This window comes from Staurois parvus, unplaced genomic scaffold (assembly GCF_062004578.1).
Source record: "Staurois parvus isolate SC_StPar_1 unplaced genomic scaffold, SC_StPar_1.0 ptg001034l, whole genome shotgun sequence".
NCBI lineage: Eukaryota > Metazoa > Chordata > Amphibia > Anura > Ranidae > Staurois > Staurois parvus.
Window position 1 is genome coordinate 842,238 of NW_028318830.1, and position 23,184 is coordinate 865,421.

The following is a 23,184-nucleotide window of genomic DNA, read 5'->3' on the forward strand; positions in this document are numbered from 1 at the left end:
TTTGTTTCATTTCAAATCCATTGTGGTGGTGTATAGAGCCAAAAATGTTAGAATTGTGTCCATGTCCCAATATTTATGGACCTGACTGTACTGGATTCCAGTGGCAAGAATCGGCAGATCCTTGAGGCTGAGATAACAGGTGTATTTATACAGGCTGAGTGGCTCCTTTCAGACTGTCATTACTTTGAGACAAAGCACCCATTGATGTTCACATGTATCCACACATGGAAACGTTACCTACGGTTAGAGGCAGATATCCAAACCTTGACATAACTTTCTGCATCCTGTGGTGATCATCCATCTCTAACCCCGGAAAACTGATGCATGTGCGTTTACCCACAGACAGCCATTGCTGCTGTCAGCTTATCATTCATTCACATGGGCAGAATGGCTGCAGGTGATTGTTACTGCAAGTAGCAGCTGTTTGTAAATTGTCAGTGTGAATGATGCCTTAGGACTGGTTCACACCATAGAAATGCAGTCCGGGTGTGTCCTGGATGAGTTTCTCTATGCATGTTTTTGATGCGTTCTGGTGCGTTTTTGATGCGTTCCAGTTCATTTTTTCCACTCTCTTTTTCTTCAACTTAAACAAGGAAATGTGTGTTCCAGTGCATTTTACTGCATTCCAGTACAGCTCAGTGAAGAAAAAAAATGCAGCAAGCTCTACTTTTTTTTCTGGAACACACAAGAACTGACTGCACTGGAGTGGACTATGCCATTAGAAACCATGTAACCTACCATCAATGCGTTTTGGATGCAGAAAAAAAAAAACCCCCGCACTGGCCTGCATGTGGTGTGAACTGGCCCTTAAATTCAAACTGCAGTGCTATAGGGAAATACAAGTACAATCCTATAGGGAAGTAAAAGTGAACCACACAAGAAAAGCTACAGAAAGTCACGTATATATAGAAAAACAACACGATTCAACTTGTTTCTAAGAACATTTATTTTCGGAAAATAATATTTTCTTAAGAAAAAATGTTAATAAAATGGCTCCATAGAACTTAAATAAGTTTATTCACTAATCATGCTTTTTTTTTTTTTTTCAAAGTTGCATTTTTTTTAAATATGACAAGGTGATACCAAGCTCATTTTAAGAGTCTGTCATTTTCCATAACAAAACCTAAAACTTTACATTAGAAACCAATTTCAAATCCAAAAATGTTGAAATGCATCTAAAAGCAAGACTTTTTTTTTTTTTATAGTTTTGGATAGTGTGGTGAGGGGGTTAGAACCCGTTAGGCTTTTTTTTCAGTTTTTTGTGTTCCCACTAGATGACCTTTCTCACTGGAAATATATCCAAAATTTTGAGATGTCAGTAGAACAGGAATAGAAGGGGAATCTAACAGACAACGTGGTCCAATGAAAACTGGACAAGAGTGAATGTATCCCACTTTCTAGAAAATTTGGAAATTAAATGAAGGAGAATCTCTTAAATGCAACAGATAGAAAAAAAACACACCAGGATTTCTATCCATTTCCTACTTTATCCAAAATGAAAAAGTTTTGTCTTTAGATATATTTTAATCCTTTCATAAGCCATCTCTGAAGATATTTCACTTCTGTGCCCATAATACACACATTCTTCCGATGCCAGGGCAGCCAGTTCCACTGTAATATACAGGATGGGGAATTGATGGATTGTTGAACTTCACAACCCATTCATACTTCAGGACCTTCGCCTCCAGGTACAAGCTATGATGAGGGAAAAAAAAAAAACCACACGCATCAAATGTGAAATATGAAAATAAGAACATAGTTGAGAATTTTCCATTCTTAAAACTGGAATATCGATACAGATATCTCTCTCTCTCCCACAATGAAGGAAATAAGTATTCGATCCCTGAGTTTGAATGTTTGCCTGCTCACAAAGAAATGATCGGTCTAAAAATCGAATGGTAGGTGTATTGCAACGCTGAAACACAGAACAGCAACAAACAATTCAGCAGAAATGCATGTCTAACAAATGATGACTGATCTGCATGTTCATAAAGGAAAAAAGTATTTGATCCCTTTCACAAAACATGACTTAGTACTTGGCGGCAAATCCTTGTTGGCAATCACAGAGGTCAGACGTTTCCTGGAGTTGGCCCCCAGGTTTGCACACATCTCAGAAGGGATTTTGGCCCACTCCTCTTGGCAGATCCTCTCCAAGTCATTAAGGTTTGGTGGCTGATGTTTGTGGAGGGAGCTGAAAGTTCGGGTTGCCAGATTTTTAATCGGATGAAGGTCTGGAGACTGGCTAGGCCACTCCAGGACCTTAATGTGCTTCTTCTTGAGCCACTCCTTTGTTGCCTTGGCCATGTGTTTTGGGTCATTGTCATGCTGGAACACCCATCCACAATCTATCTTCAAGGCCCTGGCTGAGGGAAGAAGGTTCTCACCCAAAATTTGATGGTACATTGCCCCGTCCATCGCCCCTTTGATGCAGTGCAGTTGTCCTGTCCCCTTAGCACAAAAACACCCCCAAAGTAGAATGTTTCCACCACATTTGACAGTTGGGATGGTGTTCTTGGGGTCATAGGCAGCATTCCTCTTCCTTCAAACACGGCGAGTTGTGGCCAGATGAGACCAAAATCGAGCTCTTTGGCATCAACTCAACACTTCCAACCAGTCCTCCTCTGCAACATTCAGATGTTCAGTGGCAGACTTCAGATGGGCCTGGACATGTGCTTTCTTGAGCAGAGGGACCTTGCGGGCACCGCAGGATTTCAATCCTTGTCAGCGTAGTGTGTTACCAATTGTTTTCTTGGTGACTGTGGTCCCAGCTGCCTGGAGATCATTGACAAGATCCTCACGTGTAGTTCTGGGATGATTCCTCACTGTTCTCATGATCATTGACACTCCACGAGGTGAGATCTTGCACGGTGCACCAGACCTAGGGAGACTGACAGTTGTTTGGTGTTTCTTCCATTTGCTAATGATTGCACCAACTGTTGTCACCTTCTCACCAAGCTGCTTGGAGATAGTTTTTTAACCCAGTCCAGTGTAGGTCTACAATTTTGTCCCTGACATCCTTGCGCAGCTCTTTGGTCTTTGCCATGGTGGAGAGTTTGGAATCTGATTGTTTGATTGCTCCTGTGGACAGGTCTCTTTTATACAGGTAACAAACCAAGATTAGCAGCACTCCCTTTAAGAGACTGCTTCTAATCTCAGCTTTTTACCTGTATGAAAGACACCTGGTAACCAGAAATCCTGCTGAATGATAGGGGATCACATACTTATTTCCCTCATGAACATGCAAATCAGTGCATCATTTGTTAGACATGCATTTCTTTTGAATTTTTTGTTTAAATTCTGTCTCTCAGTTTTACAATACACCGAACATTTGAATTTTTAGACTGATCATTTCTTTGTGAGTGGGCAAACATTCAAAAACTGTATAATAAAGTTCATGTGTCCAAAAAGAAGTGAATAAATTAATCTGAACAAAAAGCTCATCATCCTCTTACAGTCCACTGTACAGAGCTCAAACTGGGAGAGGGATAAACAGCAAAAGAAGACGATCAGTAGCACTGCAGTGCAAGATACATGCTGATAGGGGAAGAGCACAGTGACTGAGAGGTGAAATTATTAACGTAAGGATCAGATAAGTTTACCCTTCTCAAGTGTCCTCAACCAACAGATATGGTATCATTGCTTTGAGGGGCATTGAATATGGACTGAGCCTCTTGGATGGTAGTGGATTGGTGTTTTGTGGTGATCCACGGCGCTGGAATTGTATGCCATCACCTCCATTAGAGCTACCATTGTGCCTTTCCAGAACTCTTATGATTTGTAGGCCAATTTAGAAATGAGAAGATTTACATACACAGTGTGGTGGTGCTGGAAAGGAGACTAAAGATTGCACAGATTTTTTTGTTCATAGATTTGTTTATTCGCTTCTTTGGATACATGAACTTGATTACACATTTTTTTTCAACATGAACTTTATTGCACGATAGTGGTGAGGTTTAATATACACTGCTCAAAAATATTAAAAGGAACACTTTCAAAATACGTCAGATCTCAATGGGGAAATATATTATGTTGGATATCTGTACTGATATAGACTGGGTATTGTGTTAGAAAAGTAAGGATGCCCCATCATTTGAATTCAGCCCTCTTTGATGAAAATGAACATTATCAACCTACAAACACCAAAAAATCAAAGTGAAGAAATGATTCAGCAGGCTAGTCCATTTTGCTGTGAAATATTTGCAGCAACTCAAAAATGGTACACACTACAATAGAAGTATTTATGGCTCCCACATGCTTGTATGCATGCCTGACAACATTGGGACATGTTCCTAATGATACGATGGACGGTGTCCTGGGGTATTTCTTTCCATATCTGGACCAGGGCATCACTAAGCTCCTGGACAGTCTGAGGTGCAACCTGGTGCATGCATCCTGCAGCATCGGATAGACCGAAACATGATATCCCAACCGAAACATGATATCGCAGAGGTGTTCTATTGGATTTTGGTCAGGCGAGTGTGGGGGTCATTCAATGGTATCAATTACTTCATCCTCCAGGAACTGCCTGCATACTCTCGCCACGAGGCCAGGCATTGTCGTGCACCAGGAGCAACCCAGGACCCACTGCAACAGCGTAGGGTCTGACCATGGGTCCAAAGATTTCATCCTGATACCTAATGGCAGTCAGGGCCCCATTGTCTAGCCTGTAGAGGTCTGTGCATCCCTCCATGGATATGCCTCCCCAGACCATCACTGACCCACCACCAAAACGGTCATGCTGAACGATGTTACAGGCAGCATAACATTCTCTACAGCTTCTCCAGGCCTTTTCATGTCTGTCACATGTGCTCAGGGTCATCTGTGAAAAGCACAGGGCGCCAGTGGTGGACCTGCCAATTCTGTTGTTCAATGGTAAATACCTATCAAGCACCATGGTGCTGAGCAGTGAGCACAGGTCCCACTAGAGGCCCTCAGGCCACCCCTCATGAAGTCTGTTTCTGATTGTTTGGTCAGAGACATTCACACCAGTGGCCTGCTGGAGGTCATTTTGTAGGGCTCTGGCAGTGCTCATCCTGTTCCTCCTTGCACCAAGGAGTAGATACCAGTCATGCCGATGGGTTAAGGATCTTCTATGGCCCTGTCCAGCTCTCCTAGAGTATCTGCCGGTCTCCTGGAATCTCCTCCATGCTCTCGAGACTGTGCTGGGAGACAAAGCAAACCTTCTGGCAATAGCACATATTGATGTACCATCCTGGAGGCGTTGGACTTCCTGTGCAACCTCTGTAGGGTCCAGGTATGGCCTCATGCTACCAGGAGTGACACTGACCCGAGCCAAATGCGAAACTACTGAAAAAAAGTTAGAAAAGAGGAGTAGGGACAAAAAAAAAAAAAAAATGTCCATGGCCTTCACCTGTAAAACCATTCCTGTTTTAGGGGGTCATCTCATTGTTGCGCATCTAGGGCACCTGTTGTGAATTTCATTAACACCAAAGCAGCTGAAACTGATCAACAACCCCCTCTACTACTTACCTGACCAGATCAATATCCCAGGAGTTAACACTTATTAAGCAGAGTATAACATCAAGTCAATTCATTTTTTTTGAGCCATGTATAAAATGTAAGGAGGAGCCATACATGCCTGAGACGTCACGCCACCGGATCAAGGAGGTCCGGTGGCCCCCATAACTATCCAGCTGGTCAGTTTTTCTAAATTGTTTATGAACAGTTTTGCTGCATGCTTTGTCTACATTTCATTGGCGATAGCCTCCATTTGCTTTTATGTATGTTCATCACTTTTAACCAATAATAAAATAATTAATATTTTGACCTACTACACTATGGCCACTATTCTCTGCTCCACATCGAGCATTTAACCCCCCAGGACCATATGGTGACCACCCTGAGGCCCAGAGGAGAGTGACTCATATAAGCTGACCCCATCGCAGCTTCCACCAGTAGAGAAGATCTCTTGAGGCGCCAGTATTGTGGGACAGCCTGTCCAGTGTGAACTGCACGTTCCACAGGATAAGAGGGGACCTCTGGCTATTAATATTGCGCTTACCTAATGCGCATCTGGTGAGTGCGCATTTCTTATATTTCCTCCACGGTTTTGATGAGTGCCTCACTGTGAGTAACAAAGTCACCATTTCATCCATTTGTCATTTATCGGAAATTGTTCCTATGGACTTCATACTGTCTATTTGAGGGTGTGGCCAGTCTTTGATATAGCACATTTAATTTGTTTATTAGCGCTGCACTTTTTCATAATGTATAAAATGCTGCACTCAATTTATATATGTTCCTGATTTTTTTTTTCTTCTTAACTTTAGGTGTTAACAGAGTGCAAGCTTGCTTTTTGTTGATCCGTATAATCTTTTATTGCACAGTGACACTTATTACGATTCTTACAACGAAACTAAATTCACCAATTTAAGAGTTTTCCAAAGCAGCTACAATCAAGGGATGCCTTGAATGATAATTCACTGGAGCGCAGGGCTGTGGAGGGTGAGGAAGGCTCTCAGCAGATCACTGAGCCAGGTGCCGCTGCAGACTCTGGAGTGGATTCCAACTTAAGTCAGGATCTTTCCCCAGCTTGGACCGGCTAAATGACTTCAACCCGTTGTCAGCTGAAAAACGGGTCACAGGATTGCAGAATGAACTGCACTCCTGTGATCCACAGAGAAGTACAGCCTAAAGAGCTTTGGCTGTACTTCTCCTTTAAAGACTCTGGCGCCATAGCGGACCACCTGCGCAGCATCATGAAAACTGCAGATCATACAGCGGCTAAGATGGCAGCTTCCTTGGCTCTAAACGATTGGAGGGTTTAGTTGTGCTTTAATGGCAACATACAAATTTCATCAGCTCCAGATTTTAATATTCCAATTCCATGACAAACTGCATTCACATACATAGCAATTTGTTTCTAGAAAGCGATGAAATTATACATATCTAGTAGCCAATGATGCATTTGAAATATAAGGTTTCCCACCAGTGTGGTGGGAAGGGGGGTATAAATTTGTATAGCAGCGTGCCGCAGATGATGAACTAGACTAGTAAAGAAGTCTTTCATTGTACAAGATGGTATTAGTCTGCCGCAAAAAGTAAAGGTATTTTATATACTACAGTAATGTGGTCGCAGGCTGATGTGCCACTATACAGTTATTGGAAACATTTTCACAAAGTATGGTTTTAGATGCCACAGGCAAAGCTGGGGAATAGTGCCATGTTATTTGTGAAAATGCACAGAGGTACATTTACTAAAACTGGTGCCTTCAGAATCTGGTGCAGCAGTGCATAGTAGCCAATCTAATTTCAGCTTGTTAAAACCTGGAAGCTGATTGGTTTCTATGCAGAGCTGCACCAGATTACACACTCTCCAGTTTTAGTTAATAACCCCATAATAGTTTGGTAACTTACCATGGTTATATTGTTTCCATTTAGCAGAATTTGATCGAGTTTTGTAATTCGTCTTCCCTCAGGTGTGATCTCACTAAAAAGTGAAGAAGAAAAAAAACATCATATTAACCCCTTATTGACTAAAGGTAAAACAAATCTTAATGCATAAACACAATTTTCCATCTTTAACATGTGCTCGCAAAACTACACATCACAACTGTGCGTATCCAGGTGGATTTTACCTTGGTTTTTTTCAGTACAAATTGGGGTTTTTTATGGTGGTAAATGGTAACAGATATTTCCTGATTTTATTTTTTATCAAGGGAAAACTGGCCCAAAATTGAACCAAAAAAAAAAAAATCTCCCTCTCTCCCCCCCCCTTCTCTCTCTCTCCTCTCCCCATATATATATATATATATATATATATATATATATTTTTTTTTTTTTTTTTTTTTTTTTAATGTAGCTGTATATTTCTTGCTACTACCATAAACTACCACCAAAGAACAACCCGAAATAAATTCTCCTGCTGATCACAGCGATACCACATGTGTATGTTATTTATACCCGTAGTAAGGCCCAGAAACAATAGTGCACATTTTTTTTTATCCTACCAAAAACACCCGACACGAATTTTAAAAACTTTTTTTTTTTTTTTTTTTTAAATCCTGCCCCAAATTTACTGATCATGACCTTTGACCCTGACTTGACCCTAACACTGACCTAGGTATAACATTGATCTAGTTTTACTACACACATTTGTTTACATTCTACCTGCATGAGAGAGAAACAAGGTTTCTTGCCCCCATTCAGAGAGAAATAACAAAACAAAAACTAGAAAAGTTACAATTTCTGGGGAAAGTGAAGTGTTCTTGCCTCCACCAGTAGTCTACAACTGGAGTGGGTGGAGTGGGCGGAGTAACTTGTGTGGAGTGTTTGGAGTGAGTAAAGATAGTGAACATTACACTAACCAATTGATTGATCAAATTTAAAAAGTGCACATGGCAAGCTTGATAGAATGAGAAATGCATTTCAACTTTTAAAAATTTGAGGTGGCTAGAGTGGAGTTTCAATGAATGTCAATGGGCAGCGTGAGTTGCAAACAAATGGTCATATTGTGAAAACTATCAGGACTATGGCTTAGCTGTGGACATTTTTAGTGGCAGCAGGGATAGCTGAACGTTTTGATATAAGATTTGTGTAGGTGGGCTTGAAAATGAGGGAGTGATGGCAGTTTAGAAATCATGTCCTGATTTTTCAGCTCACACTCTAGTTTTGAACATTCCGCCATTCATTCCTATGGGACCAATTTCACCACAAAAACGCCGATATTTCATGAACCATTCGGCGAAACGTTCCACAAAGTCCCACAACTCCTCCCACAGTTTTTACACTACATAGACAGTAATATACCGGAACGTGCGGATTGTTCCCGATTGTTCGGGAACAATCCGCACGTTTCGGTATATTACTGTCTATGTAGTGTAAAAACTGTGGGAGGAGTTAGGGTGTAAATTTGGCTATAATAATAATATATATGTGAGATAACAGGAAGTGGTCGCCATGCAAGAACACTTAAAAACACAGGGGCAGGCTGCCCAGTGAATGATCACTGTGATAGCCAATCAGAGGCTATCACAATGATCAGGTGACCCATTCCGGAGACAGCCCAATATCTGTGCTAGACACATATATTGTCTAGCACAAGACAGGAGCAGATGTGCTCGCTTTTGCTGTATCCTATCTGTAGCCATTTTTTTTCATCCCTTCTAACATTCTGCTTAAACTTTGTGATTTGTACAGTACTGCTTGGACCTGAAGAAGGGGACATACCCCGAAAGCTTGTCCTCAAAATTGTATGTTAGTGCAAATAAAAAAAAGTATCACGGACAGTACTCAATTGTTTCTATTGCAAGCACAAAAATTGAAAAGGCTACACGCCAATAAAAAAGTTTTGCCTGGAGACAAGATTTAAAATAATTTTGTTTACTGACATTTTTACAAGCCACACACAAACCTGACAAGGGTCACACCGATCTAAGGAAGCGATGCTTGCACGCCCTCCGGCTCCAACATTTTTTTCATCAAAACATTTTGAGGGGATTAAAGATTGACATTCATATAAAACCTAACTAAACCTACTCCAACCCCCATTCTAAGGCTATTCTATCTAACCCTGTAAAGAAAAGATGGCTATACTTACCTATCGTGAAGCTGCTCCGGTCTCCACTGGCAGCTTCTGTGTACAGGAGAGACCATCACCAACGACTAGAAATGGCTAGGACGTCACCCATAAACTTACTATGGGGCATCCACTGTCGTCTGCTCCTCCTCTACACAGAAACCGCCATTGACAGCTGATCCTGGGACCTGACCAGCTTCACAATAGGTAAGTAGACAGATCTAGCTAACCCTGTAAAGACAAGAACAGCCTTAGAATGAGGTTTTTTTTTTCCAGATTGGTAAATGTGCTAGCTTTTCACATATACTCACAATTCTGTGACATCCTCTAGGACCATATCTGGAATGCAGGGTAAAGGATGAAACCAGTAAAGAAGAGAGAAAAAAAAGAAAAAAAGGGAAACGCAGTAAAAGTAAGTAGTGTGCTGTCAATTACTTATTCTTCAATGTAAATTCCAAGCTGTGTAGGGTTATCAGTAGTGGACCAGCCGCTGCCATTTTATTACCACCACTACAGTACATATGAATTGGGTAACCAGATTGCCTCAACTCCCCGCAATACTTAAACGTGAGGCCAGGTTCACATCTATCCATCATCATAATTGTGCTAAAACCTGCATTTTAATGCATGTTACCCCAACACACAACTCACTGTACACATGTATTGGCACTCATTTTGAATGGTAGTGCAGCACACAGAAAATAAGAAAAAGAAAACCCCACCTGCAAAGTGAATGCTTTGTGCATGATGTTGTGCATTGGCACACTGAGGGCCCATTCAAAGTGTACTGGCTGCATCTTCGCAATGCAGTAGCGTGCATTAAAACATTACCGGTGTGGATGGGTCCTGAAGTAAATCCCTGCATCCTTGACCACAACATACTTACTCTGCCCCTAAAATAGGACCCAAAACAAAAAAAAACTAACCTCTTGTCCCGTATACTATCCTCATCCTGTAGATCCTTTGGGTAAACTACTTTGACAAAACATACCAGCATACAGTCAGGTCCATAAATATTGGGACATGGACACAATTCTAACATTTTTGGCTCTATACACCACCACAATGGATTTGATATGAAACCAACAAGATGTGCTTTAACTGCAGATTGTCAGCTTTAATTTGAGGGTATTTACATCCAAATCAGGTGAACGGTGTAGGAATTACAACAGTTTGCATATGTGCCTCCCCACTTGTTAAGGGACCAAAAGTAATGGGACAGAATAATAATCATAAATGAAACTTTCACTTTTTAATACTTGGTTGCAAATCCTTTGCAGTCAATTACAGCCTGAAGTGTGGAACGCATAGACATCACCAGACACTGGGTTTCATCCCTGGTGATGCTCTGCCAGGCCTCTACTGCAACTGTCTTCAGTTCCTGCTTGTTCTTGGGGCATTTTCCCTTCAGTTTTGTCTTCAGCAAGTGAAATGCATGCTCAATCGGATTCAGGTCAGGTGATTGACTTGGCCATTGCAGAACATTCCACTTCTTTCCCTTAAACTCTTTGGTTGCTTTTGCAGTCTGCTTTGGGTCATTGTCCATCTGCACTGCGAAGCGTCCAATGAGTTGTGAAGCATTTGGCTGAATATGAGCCGATAATATTCCCGAAACACTTCACAATTCATCCGGCTGCTTCTGTCAGCAGTCACATCATCAATAAATACAAGAGAACCAGTTCCATTGGCAGCCATACATGCCCACGCCATGACACTACCACCACCATGCTTCACTGATGAGGTGGTATGCTTAGGATCATGAGCAGTTCCTTCTCCATCCTCTTCTCTTCCCATCACTCTGGTACAAGTTGATCTCGGTCTCATCTGTCCATAGGATGTTGTTCCAGAACTGTGAAGGCTTTTTTACATGTCGTTTGGCAAACTCTAATCTGGCCTTCCTGTTTTTGAGGCTCACCAATGGTTTCCATCTTGTGGTGAACCCTCTGTATTCACTCTGGTGAAGTCTTCTCTTGATTGGTGACTTTGACACACATACACCTACCTCCTGGAGAGTGTTCTTGATCTGGCCAACTGTTGTGAAGGGTGTTTTCTTCACCAGGGAAAGAATTCTTCGGTCATCCACCACAGTTGTTTTCCGTGGTCTTCCGGGTCTTTTGGTGTCGCTGAGCTCACCGGTGCGTTCCTTCTTTTTAAGAATGTTCCAAACAGTTGTTTTGGCCACGCCTAATGTTTTTGCTATCTCTCTGATGGGTTTGTTTTTTCAGCCTAATGATGGCTTCACTGATAGTGACAGCTCTTTGGATCTCATCTTGAGAGTTGACAGCAACAGATTCCAAATGCAAATAGCACACTTGAAATGAACTCTGGACCTTTTATCTGCTCATTGCAATTGGGATAATGAGGGAATAACACACACCTGGCCATGGAACAGCTGAGAAAGAAGTGGAATGTTCTGCAATGGCCAAGTCAATCACCTGACCTGAATCCGATTGAGCATGCATTTCACTTGCTGAAGACAAAACTGAAGGGAAAATGCCCCAAGAACAAGCAGGAACTGAAGACAGTTGCAGTAGAGGCCTGGCAGAGCATCACCAGGGATGAAACCCAGCGTCTGGTGGTGTCTATGCGTTCCAGACTTCAGGCTGTAATTGACTACAAAGGATTTGCAACCAAGTATTAAAAAGTGAAAGTTTGATTTATGATTATTATTCTGTCCCATTACTTTTGGTCCCTTAACAAGTGGGAGGCACATATGCAAACTGTTGTAATTCCTACACTGTTCACCCGATTTGGATGTAAATACCCTCAAATTAAAGCTGACAGTCTGCAGGTAAAGCACATCTTGTTTGTTTCATTTCATATCCATTGTGGTGGTGTATAGAGCCAAGAATGTTAGAATTGTGTCCATGTCCCAATATTTATGGACCTGACTGTAGTTGACATAACCAAACACTCATGATTTGGGTAGACCAGCTGACCCTGTCAACTAAGCACTAGACTAGAGAGTTATACCTTGCATACCAAAATGACAGGTGGATTTATCTCAAGTTACTAAATAATGCTACAGTGCAAAAAAAAAAAAAAAAAAAGTGTCCAGGTAAAGTTTGCAAACACTAGCATAAAGAAAAGAAAAAAAAACAAAAAAAACACTTCTAAATAACCAAATAACAGTTTTGCAATTACCACTTAATTTACCAGTTTTGCCAAATTACCAGTTTTCACAATACTTTTAGTGTACACCTAAATCCACTAGAATGTTGGTACAAATGGTAGCACTGCAGACACAAAACCCTACATTAGATTTAAAACATGGCAAAAAGCACCATCTAGAGGCGGTATGAGAGTACCATGCTCAAAAGCAGATTCAACAGCAGTGTTCATTTTAACATCAAATTTTGATTTAGTTTTAGTCATAGTCTTGACTAAAATGCCATTTTAGTTTTAGTTGTATTGTAGTCATCTGAATTGTTTTAGTCGCATTTTAGTCGACAAAAATCTAATGGGTTTAGTTAAAACGTCATTATTTAAGCATTTCTCTAGAATTTCCAAACTCATTATATACTCCTGGAGTAAAAAGCTAAATTATTATTATTATACAGTATTTATAAAGCGCCGATAGTTGGCTCAGCGCTGTACATTACAAAGGGGGACAGAACATGTGACAGAACAATACCAATACAATGCAAAACATGAGGGGATCGAGGGCCCTGATCCTTGGAGCTTACAATCTAGGAGGGAGGGGATAGTGGTACATGAGGGGATCGAGGGCCCTGATCCTTGGAGCTTACAATCTAGGAGGGAGGGGATAGTGATACATGAGGGGATCGAGGGCCCTGATCCTTGGAGCTTACAATCTAGGAGGGAGGGGATAGTGGTACATGAGGGGATCGAGGGCCCTGATCCTTGGAGCTTACAATCTAGGAGGGAGGGGATAGTGGTACATGAGGGGATCGAGGGCCCTGCTCTTTCCAGCTCTAGGAATAACCTATTTATGGTATTCATGCTTGAAAATGCGCTACAGACGCAGATGTAGCCGTTATGATATACAACCAAATGTTCATTTTGACATCAAATTTCAATGTGGTTTTATTTAAGTTGTAGTCTTTTGACTTAAATGCCGTTTTTTAGTCATCTGAACTGTCTTAGTCATATTTTAGTCGACTAAAATAGTAGTGATTTAGTCTGCGAAATGTTTGACGACAAAATTAAGAAATACCTAGATCAAATCAACCCTGTCCCAACACAAAAACATTAATTAGACAAAGATATACCTATGCAGATCATAGATTACTTACCTTTCCCGCCGCCCCATAGTAGATGAACTGCTACGGGCGGCTTTGCTGGGCAAAAATCACTTAAATATACGTGATTTTGCATTCCCGCACGCCGCCCTACCTGCGCTGCTATTGGCTACTGAGGATGTCAATCACCGAGTCCTGGACAACGATTTTCGGCAAAGCTGAAAAGGAAGAGACCTGTGTGTAAATACCACAGATCTCTCTCCTGTCAGCATGGACCTGCTGCTTTCCATCTCTCTGCACAGCAGAGAGATAGAAAGCAGCAGGTCTGCTAGTAAAACACAACACAGTACACAACACAATCACTCCCTAACACAGTTAACCCTTTGATCGCCCCATTTTCATTAGCACAGTGTCAGTTCTTTTTATAAGCACTGATCACTATATTAGTGTCACTGTAGAAGTCAGTGGCAGTTAGTCCCCCCCAGGTGTCAGATTGCTTGCCGCAGTCCCGCCGCCGTTACTAGTATAAAAAAAATAGAAATTGCAGTAGATTTGTAGATGCTATAACCTTCACAAACCAATATACACTCATTCGGATTTTTTTTTTTTTTTTTTAAGCAAAGACATGTACATTTTGGCCTAAATTTATGACAAAAATTTTTAATATAGCAAAGACAAAAATATTGTTTTTTTTTTCTTTAGTTTCAAAATTGTTAGTCTTTGTTTATAGCAAAAAAAATGCATAGGTGATCAAATACCATCAAAAGAAAGCTCTATTTGTGGTGGAAAAAAGACAAAATTTCATTTATGTACAGTGTTGCATGATCGAGCAATCGTCAGTTAACCACATGCCGCCCAGCCACCGCATATAAACGGTGGCAGGGCGGCACTCGTAGGCAAAAGCACGTTTTAAAACGGCTGCCTTCAAAACAGGTAGGGGGCGCGCGCCTCCCGCGGGTCTCCGCCGCCGGGTCACGGCCGGTTTTTACTGGCCGTTTTCCCGCGATGAGCGGTAATCACTGACACAGAGCAGGGCTGCATTGTTTACACACAGCCCTGCTCTGTGACAGTTCGCCGACAAGCTGCAGAGGGAGAGAAGAGTTTCTCTCCCTCGATCAGCTCCCCCCTCCCTCCCCCAGTCCAGTACACACCCCCGCCCCCTAGTAAAACACTCCCCTTACACAGCAAATTCTAAAAATGTTAACCCTTTCCTCCCCAGTGACAGTACAGTTTCAGTGGTTTTTTTTCACTGATCACTGTATTGGTGTCACTGGGGATGTCAGTGACCCCAAGTCAGTTCCCCCCCAGTGTCAGAATGTCCGCCGCAGTCCCGCCATAAGTCGCTGGTCGCCGCCATATGTTGCTGATTGCCGCTATATGTCGCTGATCGGCGCCATTATTAGTATAAATAAAAATTAAAAACCCCAGTATCTTTCCCGCCATTTGTAAACGCTATAACTTTCACGTAAACCAATTAATTTACACATATTGGGTTTTTTTTTTAACAAAGACATGTCGCAGAATGCATTTTGGCAGAAATTTATGACTAAATTTGATTTTTGCATTTTTTTTTACTGGACATGTTTTATAGCAAAAAGTCCAAAATATTGTTTTTTTCCTCAAAATTGTCAGCCTTTTTTTTTTTTATAGCGCAAAAAATAAAAACTGCACAGGCGATCAAATACCACCAAAAGAAAGCTCAATTTGTGGGTAAAAAAAGGATGTAAATTCCATTTATGTACCGTATTGCATGACCGCGCAATTATCCATTAAACTAGCGCAGCGCTGTATAGCAGAAAAATGGCGTAAATTGCAGTATCTATACCATAGTTTGTAGACGCTATAACTTCCACACAAAGCAATCAATATACACTTATTGGGATTTTTTTTACCAAAAACATGGAGCAGAATACATTTTGGCCTAAATTTATAACCGACTGAGTTTACTATATATTTTTTATAGCTGAAAGTAAAAAAATATAGTTTTTCTTCAAACTTTTTGGCCTTTTTTTGGTTATAGCGTGAAAAATAAAAAGCGCACAGGTGATCAAAATACACAGAAAGAAAGCTCTATTTGTGTGAAAATAAGGACGTAAATTTTGTTTGGGTGCAGCATTGCATGACCGCGCAATTATCAGTTGAATTAGTGCAGCGCCGAGTAGCAAAAAGAGGCGTGGTCATTAAGGGGGGTAAATCCTCTGGAGGGCAAGTGGTTAAAGTAACGCAGCATCGTATTGCAAAAAACGACCTGGTCAGGAAGGGGGGGGGGGTTGTAAATCTTCTGGACGGCAAGTGGTTAACTTTCTTATACAGTATTTACAGAGCGATTTTCTGCATGCAAGCAATAGTGAATTTACATTTTCACCATGTGTTAAGTGGTCACGTGACCATCCTAATGCATGCGAACTTTAGTGAATTGTGCCCATAGTCTTTAGAATACAATTCATACTGTTTCTTGCCTTTTAATAAACCGATTTCTGTTAAAAAAGGATCCTGCCCTAATGACCTACACTTGCTGTCGAGGGGTCAGGCGGTCCCCTTGACGACACCTATTGAGATGAAACGTATGTCGGGGCTGGGCGGAGATTGAGCCAACGTCACCCAGTCTTGTCTGGAATCGGCGCCAGCAGCGTTTATAACTTACATGCTCATTTATCTTTGAAGTTTTTAAGTGTTTTTCCTTTATTTTACTAAATCATTTGTACGTCATCACACTATTTGCAGTATCATCCAAATAGTGGATAATACTCGTGCAGATCACAATAAGGGAGGAAGAGAGAGATACCAAAATCTGTGACACCTCTTTTCCATCTAGGATGTTACAAGCAAGATATGTTCAGCATCAAGCTCCGTTAGGCTACGTTCACGCTAGCCTTTTTTGCAAGCGGCAGAAAGGCGTTTGGGAAGCGTTTTTACCGCTTCCCAAACGCCTCGGACAATTCTGCCCATTGCAGCACACGGTGCTGTTCTAACGGGAGCGGTAGCGTCGCGGAAAAACGGACGCCTCTGGTCGAGTCAGGAGGCGTCGAAGCCTCCTATTCTAGTCTATGGTGCCGGCCGGCGTTTGCAGAGCGGTAACAACATTCAAACTTCATTATAGGTGTTTGTGGGGCGTTTTTAACGCTCAGCAAACGCCTAGCAAACGCCGCTGAACCGCGCATGCAGCGTTTGCAGAGCGTTAAAAACCGCTCCGCGAACGCCGGACCAACGCTTGCCAGTCAAGTGTGAACGAGCCCTTAGACCACCTATAATCTGGGGTCTAACTATTCAGTAAAGAGCAGAGCATTATTTATGGTGGTGGGTATGAGAGTCTCTATTTCACTACACATGTGGAGGATTATTTTGGACATTAACATGGTTCATCATAATCAGGTTTTTTGTCATCAAAAGACTCATTGTTTGGCATTTCACACATTTTGACTTAACCCCTTCCTGCCCAAGCACAATTCTGCAACGTTGCCATGTGTTAGTAAAATCGTACAAATCACAACGTCTTTGTACATCCAGGTGAATCATACTGCGTTTTTTTCCGGACAAATTGGGCTTTCATTTGGTGGTAAATGATAATGTATATCTCCTGATTTTTTTTTTTTTCATTATCAAAAGGAAAACTGGCCCAAAATAGTATAAATAAAAAAAAAAAAATTTTAAATTTAGCTCTGTGTTTTTTGTTACTACCATAACCTACCAAAAGACAACCCAAAATAAATTTTCCAGCTCTTGATGATTGCAGAGATACCATATATGCGTATGTTATTTGTACCTGTAGTACAGCCCAGAAACAATAGTGCGCATTTTCCCTTTTTACCTAAAACACACTGACACGAATACCAATTAAAGAGGGAAAAAATAAAAAAAAATCCTGACCTTTGACCCTGACCCAACCACTTACCCTGGCACTGAACTAGATCAAACCTTGATCTAGGTATTCTTTTATTTAACATTTATCTTTTTTGTTTTTTAAACAAACATTTTTTTTCCCTCTATGCCAGGCATTAGAGAGATACAATGTATCTCTCGCCTCCATTCATAAAGAAAAAAAACAAAAACACCAACAAGGGGGGCAGGCTATATAGTGACTGATCACTTTGATAGCCAAATTAGAGACTATCACAGCAATCATGTGCCCAGAATCAGGAGTCCCGATTGTTAGAACGGGACCTGGGGCTCGCAGTGACAGTTAAGAGGGGCAATCAAAGGGTTAACTGTGAGCGGTTTCACTGTAGGCTCTGTGTGTATGCTTCACCGTAATCACACTGCTTTGCATGGCTGTGCCATGCACAGCCATCCAAAGCAATGTGTATGAGCTGACAGGGATAACTGTATTGTTTACATACAGTTCTCCTTCCTGTAGGAGATGCTCGGCCGGGAATGGCACGTGCCCCCTACCCGGAAATGATAATATATATACATACACACACGTATATATACGTGATTTGCGCACCCATGCTGCCCTGTAGTATATCTGCTATAGAGGGGTCCAGAAGTGGTTAAAGTATAAGCGACTCGCTATTTAGTATATTTATCAACGCAACAACATGTGCGGGAGGACGCCATTTGGCATCCAACCCAGAAATCCAATACATTTTTCCGGCCGCCTTTTGGCCGGGAATGTATTGGTTAAACATGGGGTGGATTCCATTGCAATCAGCAGAGGATCTGTGAGCTGATCACCTTCTGATGGAAGAAGAATGGATGGATGACACATCCATGTGCGCTCTTCTTATGCGGAGCAGACAAGGGCAGAGCCCGCTCTCCTCTATGGGCAGCTGGGTGTAAATACACTACGTTGCCAGTTTACACCAGGCTGCCTCTGATCCGCTCCACCTAAATGGAAGATAATGGATCTACCAATTTTTATTTTTAGTGGACCTGATCAGACCCAGAGGTAGGCAGGTATAATTGGACAAATTCTATTTACACCCGCCTGTCCACATGGATGAATAAACTTTCCGAAAATCTGACAGGTGGCCCTGATCAGAACAACTGCCAGAACAAGAGCAGAACAACTGCTCTGACAACTGCCGGTTCTCGGCAGTACTTTCCTCACGATCTGACAGCGTGAGGAAAGTGCAGCCGAGAACCGGAAATTGCATTTCCCGGTGATCAGCGTGTCATTGGACACGACGGATCACGTGGTAAAAGGCCACTGTGATTGGCCTTTTACCACATCATGTGATCAGCTGTGTCCTTAGGACACAGTGATCACGGAGATCGCCAGGTGCGCGCCCCCGGGGGAGCGCAGGAGGGCGTGTTCTGGGAGGACGTCATATGACGCCCACCCAGAACTAGCCGGCTGCAGTGTAGCCGTCATTCGTCTATCTGAGGTTGGCAAGTAGTTAAAGTAGAACAAAGAGACAAAACTTTGTTTTCATTGGAATAGAGCAAAATTTGGATAAAGCAAGAGATGGTTATAACCCGTCAAAAAAAATAAAAAAAATCTAACAGCGGAAAAAGACTGAGTGGTCCATTGAGTTTGCCGATTGTTTTTTTTTGGGGGGGTTGTTAACTTTTTGTCTGAGTATAGATCTATGCTTCTCCCCAAACATGTTTGAAGCCATTTACTGCTGACTGGCTCACTACCTCAGCTGGACGTTTATACCAAGCATCAACTACTCTTTCAGTAAAATAGTTCTTCTGTCACCTGTGTCCCATTGCAGAGATGTCTCTTCCCTTCCAGTCCTATAGAACAGGAAGTGTGAGGAAATCCCTGCAAATTAAAAGGAACTCCTTGGGGCCTCCAGAACTAGTGTCCCCATTGAAAGACTCCGGTTACTTTTCTGGGGACAACCCAAAATTTTAGATTTTCTTTTCATTTCAATGATAATGGTAATCAGGACAAATAGGGAAGGTGAATCTCCTGAACCGGGGCACAGACAGCAATAAAAAAAAAATTAAAAAATGCCAGGGGTTCGAATCCATCTCCAATCTATCCAAAACTTTAAAAAAAAAAAAAAAATGTGCCTGTAGTTATAGTTTAATTGGCCGGAATAATAATTTATTCTGCTTATTGAAATGAACACTCAAGTACCTAGCGTTTGGGGGGGGGGGGGGGGTTTAGACGTGTCAGGTGTTTCTTCTTCCCAAACACTCCTTCTGAATGTGATTTTCATGCGTTCAGATTTCTGCCCCTGTACGCCCATGTGTGCATGGACACACAGAGGGACATTTAGGGGCAGGAAAAAACAAACATCAAACACGCGTAAACCAGGCATTTGGCAGCTGCAGTGTGCATGAGGCCCTAAACCACAAGGCTGGGTTCACACCTATACTGTTTGCATTTGATCCATTTCTGCGGTGCATTTTTGAACATGTTTTTGACACATTTTTATGGGGGAGGCCCACATGGAAGAAAAAGATTTAAAAAAATATTCTTCCCAAATATATTAATATATATTTGAAATACTACAATTTTGGCCAAATATCATGTTGAATTGCGTTTTTATTTATTACAAAATATATGAAAAATATATTTTTTCAGATATTCTGATTTTTTTTAACATAAAATTTAACATTTTTACATATAATTGTAAATGTATTCCAAATATGTAGATTTAATGTACTTTTAAAGACCTACAGTATATTTGAAAATGTATTTTTAGAATTTTTTTTCATATATTTTGCAATAAAAATGCATTTCAACATAGTGTGTGTATATATATATATATATACACACATACACACACACACACACAGTATTAAAACACAAGGAAAAAAAAACAAAAACAAAACTGCACTACGTGCATTTCTGTAGCGTCCCCGTTGAAGTCTATTGAACCAAAACACAACATTTTGCGTTTAACCCTTAGCCTACCGGGCGCTTCTACCCCCTCCCTGCCTACCGGGCGCTTCTACCCCCTCCCTGCCTACCGGGCGCTTCTACCCCCTCCCTGCCTACCGGGCGCTTCTACCCCCTCCCTGCCTACCGGGCGCTTCTACCCCCTCCCTGCCTACCGGGCGCTTCTACCCCCTCCCTGCCTACCGGGCGCTTCTACCCCCTCCCTGCCTACCGGGCGCTTCTACCCCCTCCCTGCCTACCGGGCGCTTCTACCCCCTCCCTGCCTACCGGGCGCTTCTACCCCCTCCCTGCCTACAGGGCGCTTCTACCCCCTCCCTGCCTACAGGGCGCTTCTACCCCCTCCCTGCCTACAGGGCGCTTCTACCCCCTCCCTGCCTACAGGGCGCTTCTACCCCCTCCCTGCCTACAGGGCACTTCTACCCCCTCCCTGCCTACAGGGCACTTCTACCCCCTCCCTGCCTACAGGGCACTTCTACCCCCTCCCTGCCTACAGGGCACTTCTACCCCCTCCCTGCCTACAGGGCACTTCTACCCCCTCCCTGCCTACAGGGCACTTCTACCCCCTCCCTGCCTACAGGGCACTTCTACCCCCTCCCTGCCTACAGGGCACTTCTACCCCCTCCCTGCCTACAGGGCACTTCTACCCCCTCCCTGCCTACAGGGCACTTCTACCCCCTCCCTGCCTACAGGGCACTTCTACCCCCTTCCTGCCCAGATGGGCACTGACATGTGGCATTGATGTGCGCCGGTAGGCACTGACATGTGGCATTGATGTGCGCCGGTAGGCACCGACATGTGGCATTGATGTGCGCCGGTAGGCACCGACATGTGGCATTGATGTGCGCCGGTAGGCACTGACATGTGGCATTGATGTGCGCCGGTAGGCACTGACATGTGGCATTGATGTTGCACCGACACAAGGCACTGATAGGTGGTACTGCTGGGGTTACACTGATCATCAGTGCCCAGATGATCAGTGTACATCTCCCCTCCGCGGAAAGCCGATTACCGGCTCTTTTCTCCTCTCCTCTGTCAGTGTGACAGCTCAAGAGGAGAGAAATGCCGATAACTGGCATTTCCCTGTTCACGTGATCAGCTGTGATCACATGACCAAGCCGTCATCTTCAGCTCTTTCCGTGGATCGGTGTGTCTGACAGACACAGCGCACCGCTGATCGCTCCCTGAGCTGCGCATAAGCGGTAAGAATGGGAGGACGTCATGATACCCTCCCAGAACGAGAGAACCGCCTTGCGCCCGTCATTGGACTGTATGTCGGGCGGGAGGTGGTTAGAAGAGTCCCTGACCCCTTTCCAAAGATCAGAGCGGGTGAGAAGACGGAGTTGTGAACGAGTCCCATAGGAAATCATGTTACAAGGACTGCGGGGCGCTTACACCCGGGACTGCGGGGCGCTTACACCCGGGACTGCGGGGCGCTTACACCCGGGACTGCGGGGCGCTTACACCCGGGACTGCGGGGCGCTTACACCCGGGACTGCGGGGCGCTTACACCCGGGACTGCGGGGCGCTTACACCCGGGACTGCGGGGCGCTTACACCCGGGACTGCGGGGCGCTTACACCCGGGACTGCGGGGCGCTTACACCCGGGACTGCGGGGCGCTTACACCCGGGACTGCGGGGCGCTTACACCCGGGACTGCGGAGAGCTTACACCCGGGACTGCGGGGCGCTTACACCCGGGACTGCGGGGCGCTTACACCCGGGACTGCGGGGCGCTTACACCCGGGACTGCGGGGCGCTTACACCCGGGACTGCGGGGCGCTTACACCCGGGACTGGGGAGAGGTCAGATTTCCAGCACAAAGGATACTGACAAAGTCATCAAACCCCAGCAGCGTGCCGACGATCTCCTTGTCGCTCTTCATGACGATGTGAATTCGGGATCCTATACATTTGTCCACCAGCTCTATGAAAACAAAAGACAAGGTCAGGGACACGAGAGGGTAGAGATACCGAGCACGCCGGGACTTGTCATCCCAACAACAGGGACCATTACCGAGCGGCAGTAGCTGAGACGGATTGGTGGTTGCATTGGCCGCCATGTTCAGCAGCACTTCCCTCCACCGGACCGATCCTCGGAGCCAACGCTTCCTACACGCTTTTAGAATTATCCGCCTCCGGGAACTGCATATAATCGACCGCCGACACACATGTGCGCAGCCGCAGACTGCCAGACTGAGCCAATCGATCAGCAGAAATGGATGTAATCTTGCGTCATGACCTGGAAGTTAGACGGGGCGTGGATAACACTGGTCACATGATGACAGAACGTGGATGGTTAGGGGGCGCGGATTATAGTGGTCACGTGAGAATAATAGCCTATAACGAATCAGAAAACGGGATTTACTGGGTGTGTGTGAAATGGCGGAAGGCCGGGGTGGTTATGTGGGTCCTGCAGGTGGGAACCGCCTACTGGTGTGTGGTGTGGGCCTGGATACCGCTGAGGGGAGGAATATGAGGCGGAGAATGCGCATGTCACAGCGGGGAGCTGATATGTAATTAGATGCCATTACAGAGCGGACAGGTAGTTCCTATGGGGCTCTGTGATGTATAGGAAGCTGAAGGATGTAGAATCCACATGTATGTAGATGTGTTCACATCACCGCATCACATACAGAACACACAAAGA

General features: G+C 43.6%; 1 protein-coding gene across 1 annotated transcript; it reads right to left on the reverse strand.

Moving 5' to 3' along the window:
* Nucleotides 1–928: 928 nt before the first annotated feature.
* LSM5 (LSM5 homolog, U6 small nuclear RNA and mRNA degradation associated) lies at nt 929–22,773 on the reverse strand. Its single transcript, XM_089657839.1, has 5 exons — nt 22,552–22,773; nt 22,366–22,461; nt 9,850–9,877; nt 7,378–7,450; nt 929–1,695 (listed from the first exon to the last, which is right to left on the reverse strand). Exons 1-5 carry the CDS (start codon nt 22,595–22,597, stop codon nt 1,663–1,665), a joined length of 276 nt encoding a protein of 91 aa, XP_089513965.1. The 5' UTR covers nt 22,598–22,773; the 3' UTR covers nt 929–1,662.
* Nucleotides 22,774–23,184: the final 411 nt, after the last annotated feature.